This window comes from Coffea eugenioides, chromosome 10 (assembly GCF_003713205.1).
Source record: "Coffea eugenioides isolate CCC68of chromosome 10, Ceug_1.0, whole genome shotgun sequence".
Taxonomy (NCBI): Eukaryota; Viridiplantae; Streptophyta; class Magnoliopsida; order Gentianales; family Rubiaceae; genus Coffea; species Coffea eugenioides.
The window spans coordinates 36,987,439-36,998,897 of record NC_040044.1 but is presented as its reverse complement, the minus strand read 5'-3'; the positions used below and the strand labels follow the sequence as shown (position 1 = coordinate 36,998,897).

The window sequence follows — 11,459 nt, the reverse complement described above, 5'->3', positions numbered from 1 at the left end:
TCTAAAATTATTATTGAATTTCTGATTTTGCAATAATCTAAAAAAAAAAAAATTTGCTTCAGGTCAAATGCGAGGTCAGGCATCCAAACCTCTATCTTTGGACTTCTGAATTAGGTCTGGTCACATCTGCGTTTCCATGTTTCCAATAATTTTTCACACACTTAACATGAATAGTTTGCAAAAAGCGTATAAATGCATGTAAAAATTAGTACTAATATGTCTGAAACTGAAGTCCAGGGGAGGAGCTATACGGACTTGCGAAGTGCTGCGAGGATAATGGATGGCATCAGAGATCAGAACTTTCTGTTTGCCATCGATCACTAAAGCACGGTGATCCAACGTAACATTGGCAGTGAACGACGTCAAAACGGCGGAAAGAAAAACAATTATGAACAGGAACAACACCATTGTTGTTGTTCCTCTGATTTTCTGCAAATTTTGCTCCTTCGTTCTGCTATCTTTTTTTTTTGGTTTTAAAAAAATGCTAGTAGTTTGACTTGGAGGATATTCAAATGATAAGTAATTAATACTAATAAATTGGAATTTTAATGACGAGTATAAATTTCAGTAGTAGAAGTAGAAAGCTTTAAGAAGGGAATAGGGAGGAAACAGAGGAGTGAAGGCAGGCAGCTATGGTGAGCGGGGAAGGTTGCCTGACCTCGCATTTGTCAAATGCAAGGTCTGAAGCAAATTTTTTTTTTTTTAAGATTTTTGCAAAATCAGAAATTCAATAATAAATCACATTTGCTGAATGCGAGCTCATTGAGCTCGCATTCGGCAAATGCGAACATCACTTAGACAGAATGCTACACTCAAAAAGCTCCATTTGTAGAAAAATTTTAAATTTCATCATAAATTTAAAAATTTCTCTGTGAATCATGTGGCAATTGGCCAAGCTAGCATACTTATATTCACCAGTGCTTGGATTTCTAAGAGCAAAGAAAACCATAGGATAATACCAATGATTCAGTCGATCAGCTATGGAGAAGACATCAAAAGAATGTAATTCTCGTAGATTCAAAGTTTTGATGTTCCATGGCTAGCTCATGGCCACATATCTCCCTTCTTAGAACTATCCAAGAGACTCGCCAAAAACAACTTCCAGATTTACTTCTGTTCCATTGAGACCAATCTAAGTTTCATCAAGAAAAATGAAGACTTGGACGAGTGCTTCTCTGATCATTCAATGGAATTAGTACAACTTGATTTGCCACATTTACCTGGACTCCCCCACTCTATCACACAGCAAAGAATCTCCCATTACATCTCAATCAAACCCTCTGTCTTGCGTTTGACATGGGAAAGACCAACTTTGGAAACATCCTTGACACTTTGAAACCTGATTTACTAATCTACGATATGTTCCAAGCATGGGCAGTAGCATGGTTCGCAAGATCGGCAGATGCGTATTGGTATCGGCCGAGTCGTAACCGGAACGGAGGGAATCAGTACGATACGGATCCTCGAACCGCAGATATTACCATATCCGCGAGTAATATTCGCGATGACTCGCTCTGACTTGATCGATATTGGCCAATTCGAATATGTGATGCATGATATCAGCCGATATATCCGAGTCAACTTCGATTTGATTCGGATATTTTTTAAATTGTACCTTTTTTAGTATTTTCTAATTTTAGTAATTTTTTCAAAATTTTTGGAAACTTTTATGTGCTATAATGTGTGTATCATCCGATATTCAACCGATATGTCACGACGGATGTAAAACAATCGAGACCGCGACCTGCGATGGCAAACCATGGGCAGCAGAGCTAGCTTCACAGATTCGTATCCCATCTGTTCTTTTCTTGTGTATTGGAGCAGTTTCCTGGTCTTGGTTACACTTTCACTTCCATCAGGCTACGAATAAAGGATCCTCCGGCATCAATGAGACTTACGCTTTTCCAGAAAATTTTCTCTGGGATTATGAAAAGAAGATGGAAGCAGTTGCCCAAGAATTCAACAAAAAATCTCCAAAGAAGTACTACTCGATTTTTCTCCATTTAGGTGCCTTGAAGTATCTTCGGACATTGTTTTGGTGAAAAGCTGGACAGAGATTGAGGGGAAATACATTGATCACTTATCATCCTGTTGTGGGAAGATGATTGTAGCTGTAGCATTGTTTTCAAAGGCGAGTTTGGGGCGCGCCCCAAGACGAGACGAAACATAATCGCCTCAGCGAGCATCCAAGTGAGGCGTTTCTTCTAGTGGGCGAATGCCCAATGTCGTCATCGACTAAGAGGCATCGCCCAGGGAGTGAAAAACGCACATCTCAAGGCATAAAAAGCTCTTATATGATAGAACAGAAATTTGAAGGGAAAAATAACCTGATTCTAATTTAAAGGGAAGTAGTAACTTAGAAATAGAAGATATAAATAGGATAAAAATAGGAAAAATGCTGTAGTAACTATCGTTATAGTAACTAAACAGTTTTTACCTGATATAATAGGTTATTATACTTTTAGCGACCATTTGATTACCTGTTGGACCTATCCACTTAAATAGGATAATGTCTAAAAATAAGGAAGTAAGTTTCTCATCTAAAATAGTAAGTTAACTGTAATAATTAGTAACTTTTGTGTCTCAAAAGGTAAATTGGAATAAATATGAAACTTACTTTTTACAGAGATAAAGTACTATTTTATATCATAAACATATTTCTGAGAAAGTAAGTTTAGTTCAAGTAATAGTAAATTTTTATACATAAATAATAATTCTTGCTTATAACATAGTAAATTTGATTAATGACCAAAACTTACTAATTTATGGCAGTATTTTGCTTAAAAAACTTATACCAAACCAATACTAGGAAGCTTATTTGAAATAACAATAAAATGTTTTATTAATGATTAAAACTTAGTACCTTAGTAAGTACTCATAATATATGATAGGGCGATAATTGAGTGTTATTACATTGATGTTTAGTCCTAATTTTGGCTAATTATGGTCCAGAGTAATGAGTTTCTGCTCATAATTGGTATATGCGTCTATTGCAGGCAATTGGTGTCAAAAATGGCAAAAAGAAGTAAATTTCCAGAAGACCAGTCCTTTCAGGGCGTGCCCACGCCAGAGACCGTAGGGTTGCGTGAAAAAGACGGACCGCGTGGACCATCCTTGGGTGCTGCCGCAATTCTTGGGAAACATGCTTGAAGATATGTGGGATTAGGAAACCTTTGCAGAGAAGACTTTTGGCAACAATTCAATTAGGGAAATAAGGAAGAAATCCTTTTGAGAAACAAACTCTAATTCGGAAAGCAAGTGTGCGGCGGCGAGACTTTAAATAAGACAGCAATAGACTAGGGATCGTGTGTCATTTCTTTTCGTTCTCAACGGGAGTTCGAGACTAGCGGTTGTGCCGTTCTTTACTTTTCTTGAATCGACTAAAATCCATGAAAGTTTTCAATTGCTTCATCGTTATGAGGCAAGGCTAGTTCTTTTATCTAGTTGAGGAATAATCAAGGCCTGGGGCACGAACAATTGTGAGATCTTTTTTATTATTCTAAATTCGGCGTTTGTGAGTATTTAATTATTCTCTGTTTTAACAGTCTATTATTGTTTGGATTTATTGGATCAATGTGGCCAGTTGTTCAATTGTCTAAATAGTATACTGCCAATTAGGACAAGGGTGCGTATCACTTGATTGTCTTAAATTAGTGACGAACGACACAATTTCATTGCCTCGCAAGCAGTCTAATCTGGATCGTGAGAATAGTTGATCTAGTTTAAATAAACCCGCATGTGTGTTTGTTAACTAGAATTGAGTTTCTCTAATTCCTAAAGTTGTGAATAAATTAAATCCTTCGGGCGTCTTTGGGGTTATCTAATTTAGAAGAGGGTAGTTTAAGAGCGTCTCTGGACTACCATATAATTAAGGAGAGATTAGTGGTTCAGCGGTTATTGAATTGTTTTAACCAATTTATTTGTGAACGTGTGGATTAATTCAGGTATCTATGATCAATTGCGTGAACCGGTGCCGAGATTATCTCCTTGACTAGATTGTATCAATTAATTGTCTATTACATTCTTTAGTTATTGCACTTCTTGCAATTGTTTAGTAATCCTGCATCTTTAATTTATTTCTTTTATTTCCCTTCCAAAAATCCCCCAATTATCTGTGTGTGATAAGTCTACCAGTTCCCTGAGGAGACGACCCTACTCACCACTATACTCATTCAGTTTTGGTAGTAGGTATAATATTACTTTTATTTTTGGTAGTTTGACAGCCACCAAATTTTGGCGTCGTTGCCAGGGAACTGGTGCTTGATTAATTTGTTTCTTTTTTATTTCATCTTATTTTTATTTCTATTTTTTCTCTTATTTTTTTTACTAGTTTATGGTTGCTAATCTTTTGTATTTTAGTGATGGACTGGATTTTATTTCTAGAAGGGGTTATGAGACTCATGCTTTTTCTAATGATCAATTGGCTGTTGCAAATTATGGAAGTTATTTTGCCTCAGAGCATTCAACCGACATATACCCCACATTTCAAGATGGCCTGAGTACTCTAATCGACACTTTTGGAGATTTTTCACCTCAATATCAAATGTGGTATGAGCCTTATTCTGACGGGTATGATCAAGGATGGTAGGACAACTCCAACTTCAATTATATACCAGAGCCAATCGATTTTCAACATCAATATCAACAGCAACAGCCATCATCTGTGTCAGGTGTGTCTCTTGAAGAAATGGTTAAATTAATAGCTACTAACACATATCAATTTCAACAGGAGACACAAAAGATGATTAAAGAAATGCAAGATGGAAGGCGTGAATTGGCATCTACAATGAGTAAATTGATTTCTCCAATTTATGAAAAATTGCCCTCACAGACCATCAACGACCTTAAAAAAGATGAGAGTACAATTATCCTGATAAATGACATGGAACTGCAAGAGTTTCAAGAAGAAGAATCTAAAGATGCAGTTGAAAAGGGAATTGAGATACAAGAAATGGAACCCCAATATCAAATTGTTCAAGTGAATGAATCCAGTGAATAATCTCCAAATGCCGTGGCATCTCCTCCATTCATTAATCAATATTCTCTTGACTCTTATTCTTTAATTCTTGTTAGTGAGATTGACTTTATTATACCAGAAGATTTTGAATTTCATGACAGGAATAAATTAAGAGTCACGATGGCAAAATATCTCGAACCAACAAGTGTTCGTGATGGAGGAGTGAGTGAAGACTTAAAGTCATTACTTGTTTGTTTGGCACCATCTACAAATCCATGGAAGACCGTACCTTGTGTGCTCAATGATTACTCTATTTACGAGAGTTATCAGGAATATACAAAGGATGAAACATTGAAACGAGCCACAAGATTTTATCCACCGTAAATAAACAGGGCAATGTCTAGCCAAAGATATTAAAGAGAGGCGCTGCTTGGGAGGCAACCCAAGGACTAAACTCTTTGTTATTGGTTCATTTTTCTCTTTAATTCTATGCTTTTTATTATTATTATTATTATTATTATTATTATTATTATTATTATTATTATTATTATTATGTCTCATTTCCAGTCGTCTTTAGTATAGTGATGTAATAAGCGGCACACAGAGATCGCCTCGGGCCTCTAGGCGGTGATCCCACTGCACTGGTGCCAACCAATGCCAAAAAAAAAAATTAAGGAGAACCCACTCTATGAACCCGACCTTCTCTTTTCCTTTATTCTTTCATGGTCCTTTATTCTCTGATCTTATTCCTTCCCCCATCTTCTCTCCTACCCTGATCGAACCCAGCTCGCCGAGCTGCACATACCTTCTATCCGCATCACAAAAAAGGACACAGGCCCCACCGCCACCCATCAACCCCCCGTCACATACAGCCCACCTTGTTCGGTGCTCACGCTACAGTCGCCCGCCTGGCCGTATCGCCACCAGCACACCCCCAAACAACAATCCCCCCACCAATAAAAACCACAACCCACACCCTACCACGACCCCATCGCACACAACCCTTCCATCCAAGGCATGCAGTCAAGGCAGAATGAGGATGTCTCCACTCAGCCTGGTCGGGCCGTCCCCAACCGGATCCGGGCTCTAGAGGTCCAAAAGAACCAACGACCAGCCCTCAAATTGTGCATACCTCGTCGTGGTCAGAACCCCCCACACTATTCGACTCATCACCTTTCTCGCACTGTGCTGGCTCTCCACGCCTCATACTTCTCGCATCAAATGCTCTCGTCCTTAGTCTGCCCTCAGGTAGCCTCCTGTTCCTTCCATACTTTCATAACTATATATCCATTTTTTTGCTTCTAATTGAGGGACACGAAGATTACATGGTCGCTGGGGACGCGACCGAGTCCTCACTAGCGCTCTTTAGGTGTGACTACAGAGTTTATTAGGTTGAATCAACAAAATAAACAATTACAACAAAAACAACAAAAAAAATGCAAAAATAGGAAAAGGGAACAAAAAAATATAGGTGATGAGTTTGGTTGGCTTCAAATTGAAAATGTCTGGAACTTGATGCTATAATGATGATTTCAATTACTTTACAAGCATGAGCAGTGTCATTTTGTAGTTAAGTGTCTTGTCTTCGGAATAATGGAATTGAATAACGAAGTTTGCAAGATTTGACTGCTAATATCCTGTTGTGAGCTGTTGAGCTAATGAGCACTATATTGATAACTGCTCCATTTCCTTTCTTTGAGTGATACCATACATGATTTGATTGTTCTAGAACTTGCTTTGTTATGCTTGTCAAGACCACATTTCTGAATTTGATGCATTAAAATGATAAGGGCACTTAGTTTAACCATTTTTTGCTGTTTAAAAGACCGACCCTAATTACATCTCCCCTAGTTGACCATGGTTGAGCCTAGACCTTTTCTTTGTTTAATAGCCCATTTTGTCACCCTTAACCCCGTTGTATTTGAACCCTCTTTGTTTTTACCCCGTGTCAAAGGAATGTCTTGATTTTATTGCATAATGATTTCGAATTGTGTTGAGAGGGGATGATTGAAGTTAGCGAGAGTGCCTATATCCCCATGTAGTTGGGCGTATTTGAAACAAAACAAAAAAAAAGAAAAAAAAAAGAGAAGGGGGAGAAAGAGAAGAAAAAGAGCACACCAAGAAAGAGAGAAAAAAACAAAAGAAGAAAAAACAAAAGAAAGAAAAAAAAAGTGCTTTTTGTGATCTGTTGAGATGATTGGATGAAGCCCTTGGTTGTGCTGGCACTTGCTAATTTTTGGAAAAATTTATGGGTATACTTTGGAAAGATCATTGGAATGAAGAAGAAAATTAAAATTCATACAGTGGGTCAATGGTATTTCCTTTGACACAATGAGCCTAAATTACCTGTTTAATCCAACCATGCCCGAGCCCCATTACAACCTGCATCAAGACCCTTTGATTTTTGTATTAAATTTGGTTTCAGTGGTGGCGATGTGATATATTAGCAAGCATGTGGTAACATTATTTTCTTGTGTGGTGAGAGTGACCTCTTGTGTTTCATGTCAGTATAGTGAGTAACCATATACCATCCTATAAGAGAGTGTTAAGTCTTGCAATTTCTGAATTTGATGACATTGTTAGGAGGATAGGACTCTTGTACTCACATATTGGACTGCCACATGTGTATAGCTGTAATTATATCTCTGAGCTATGAAATGCTTGAGGACAAGCATTGTCTTGGTGTGGGGAGATTTGATAGGGCGATAATTGAGTGTTATTACATTGATATTTAGTCCTAATTTTGGCTAATTATGGTCCAAAGTAATGGGTTTCTGTTCATAATTGGTATGTGCATCTATTGCAGGTAATTGGTGTCAAAAGTGGCAAAAAGAAGTGAATTTTCAGAAGACCAGTCCTTCCAGGGCGTGCCCACGCCAGAGACCGCAGGGTTGCGTGAAAAAGACGGACCGCGTGGACCATCCCTGGGTGCTGCCGCAATTCTTGGGAAACATGCTTGAAGATACGTGGGATTAGGAAACCTTTACAGAGAAGACTTTTGGCAACAATTCAATGAGGGAAATAAGGAAGAAATCCTTTTGAGAAACAAACTCTAATTCGGAAAGCAAGTGTGCAGTGGCGAGACTTTAATAAGACAGCAATAGACTAGGGATCGTGTGTCTTTTCTTTTCGTTCTCAATGGGAGTTCGAGACTAGCGGTTATGCCGCTCTTTACTTTTCTTGAATCGACTAAAGTCCATGAAAGTTTTCAATTGCTTCATCGTTATGAGACAAGGCTAGTTCTTTTATCTAGTTGAGGAATAATCAAGGCCTGGGGCACGAACAATTGTGAGATCTTTTTTATTATTCTAAATTCGGCTTTTGTGAGTATTTAATTATTCTCTGTTTTAACAGTCTATTATTGTTTGGATTTATTGGATCAATGTGGCCAGTTGTTCAATTGTCTAAATAGTATACTGCCAATTAGGCCAAGGGTGCGTATCACTTGATTGTCTTAAATTAGTGGTGAACGGCACAATTTCATTGCCTTGCAAGCAGTCTAATCTGGGTCGTGGGAATAGTTGATCTAATTTAAATGAACCCGCATGTGTGTTTGTTAACTAGAATTGGGTCTCTTTTATTCCTAAAGTTGTGAATAGATTAAATCCTTCGAGCGTCTTTGGGATTATCTAATTTACAAGAGGGTAGTTTAAGAGCGTCTCTGGACTACCATATAATCAAGGAGAGATTGGTGGTTCGGCCGTTGTTGAATTGCTTTAACCAATTTATTTGCGAACTTGTGGATTAATTCAGGTATCTATCATCAATTGTGTGAACCGGTGCCGAGATTATCTTCTTGACTAGGTTGTGTCAATTAACTGTTTATTACATTCTTTAGTTATTGCACTTCTTGCAATTGTTTAGTAATCCTACATCTTTAATTTATTTCTTTTATTTCCCTTCCAAAAATCCCCCAATTATCTGTGTGTGATAAGTCTACCAATTCTCTGAGGAGACGACCCTACTCACCACTATACTCATTCAGTTTTGGTAGTAGGTATAATATAAATTTTATTTTTGGTGGTTTGACACCCACCAATATACTTGTATAATACATGATTATATGTATAATTTAAAATTTTTTGTATTTATATATTTTAAAATACTATGAAAAATATTTTGACCTTTCACGTAACCTTATAAAATAATAAAATTTTGTCGTATTATAATTTTGAATAATTTTTGAAAAGTTTGAAAGTTTGGATAATAATAACAACACATCTTCCTAGTTATATATGGAATATCACTTATCTATGTAATTTCTATAATTTAAAACCTATTAATATAATAAGATGATAAAGTTTTAATATATTTATTGTCTGGGACACAAGAAATAATAAGAATTAAACTTGTATTAATATAGACCTAACAAAATGAGAGAAATAGTGTAACAATTAATACAACAATAAAAATAATATAATTAGTATAACAAAATTAGTATAATCTGGAATTTTTTTTCTCTGGAGATTGTTCACGAATATAAGATCCAACCACTAAACAAAAATCACATGCATATATAATCTATTGTATAATTTAAATTAAATTTAGTTCATGTACAAAATGATCCTAAAATAATTAGCACACTATAATACCATATTATTTTAACGACAAAATTTTTTTTGCCAAAAGTCTCCAATATCCATGATATATGTATGAGAGATATTTTATCATATTTTTATCTCTTTTTTCCATATTTGTATCTCATGTCTAATCATTGATGTTAATTTGAAGAAGAATATTTTTTATAATAAAATCATTTTGAATTTAATTAACAAGTTGAGATTTTTTTTAAAAAAATAAAAGTGAAATATTTTGGTAACTTATTTTTTATTTTCCCAAAATTAAAAGATTGCTATTTTTGACCAATTGTTGCCATTAACATTTTATTTTCTAGACTAATTTTTATCAATGTAAAATTAGTTTAGTTAACAATAATTGAAGTTCTGTTGGTCCGAGGATTGACATGCTATTGTTGTTATTTTACATGTAAATATATAACCTAAATAATAAAATAAATAATATCTACTTAAAAAAAGAAAATAGGTGCTCAATTGATTGCATTCAAACTATGAATTCTGTTAGTGCATAATTGCTAAATTATATTTTTATTTATAAGAAATCAATATGTATTATATATTGACTAAATTACTGATTACTTAACAAATCATATCTAAACACATGATGTGATATATATTGCATTTGGTCACCTTTATACTCATACCATTTTCCTTTCTTTCTATTTATATTTTAAAGGTGCAAAATTCTCTTGATTATATTAGTGAAAATGCATAAAATCTTTTACAAAATTATTTAAATTTATTTACAAAATATTAGTACTTTTAGGAGAAGCAATGCATTGTAGGAATGGTTTACTAATTTTTTAGTAAACATAACTACTACATTAAAAAGTTAAAAAAAATTGATTTTATTATGCTTTAATTAGGAGTGCTTTTGAAGAGAAGAATTAGGGGATTAATTTCTTTGATTGAAGAATTTTTAGAGATTGTAATTATCAAAAGAAAAAACAATTTTTAGAGATTGTTACTCTCTTATTATTTGATTTAATAAATTTGATATTTGTGCAAGTTTTTCATGTCTTTTATTTTCGGCAACGAAATTTGTGCTTACAGTTAGGTACAAATATGGTAAAATATCCCTCATATGTATGTCATGGATATTTGAGACTTTCAGTAAAAAAAAATTTTGTTGTTAAAATAACATTGTATCATAGTGCGTTAATTATTTTTGAACCGTTTTATATGTAAACTGAATTTAATTTAAATTATACAATAGATTATATGTGCAAGTGATTTTCATTTAATTGTTGGATCTTATTTCTATCAACAATCTCCCAAGGAAAAAAGTCTAGATCATACTGATTTTCTTATATTAACTGTTATACTAATTTTGTCATTTTTATTGTTATTCTATTTCTCATTTTGTTTGGGCTTTAACTCTTATTAATTCTTGTGTCCCAGATGTCAATTTATTAAAATTTTATCATCTTATTATATTCATAGGTGTTAAATTATAAAAATTGTGATATATAAACAAGTGATATTCTATATATAACTAGGAAGATTTGTTGTTATTGTTATCCAAACTTTCAAACTTTTCAAAAATTGAAAATGATTAAAAACTTATAATATGACAAAATTTTATTACATATTTTACAAGGTTATCTGAAAAGTGAAACTACTTTTCATAGTATTTAAAATATATAAATACAAAAAAATTTTAAATTATGCCTATAATCATTTATTAAATAGGTATATTACGAGTACTTACTAACTAAGATACTAAGTTTTAATCATTAATAAAACATCTTATCATTATTTCAATTAAACTTCCTAATACTAGTTTGAGATAATTTTTTAATGTAAAATTGTACGTGTATTCCAAAAATCAGTAAGTTTTGATCATTAATCAAATTTACCATGTTATTAGTAAGAATTACCATTTATATATAAAAACTTATTGTTACTTGAACTAAACTTACTCT

At 34.2% G+C, this 11,459-nt stretch overlaps 1 protein-coding gene across 1 annotated transcript in view; it reads left to right on the top strand.

Annotated features, from left to right (window-relative positions):
• The window catches only part of LOC113750805 (phospholipase A1-IIgamma-like), a 6,260-nt gene extending 3,110 nt beyond the window's left edge, over nt 1-3,150 (top strand). Inside the window, exons 4-5 of the mRNA XM_027294747.1 lie at nt 2,010-2,131; nt 2,953-3,150. Of these exons, the coding sequence (XP_027150548.1) occupies nt 2,010-2,131; nt 2,953-3,150 (320 nt within the window). The remainder of the gene's footprint in view (nt 1-2,009; nt 2,132-2,952) is intronic.
• The last annotated feature ends 8,309 nt before the right edge of the window (nt 3,151-11,459 follow it).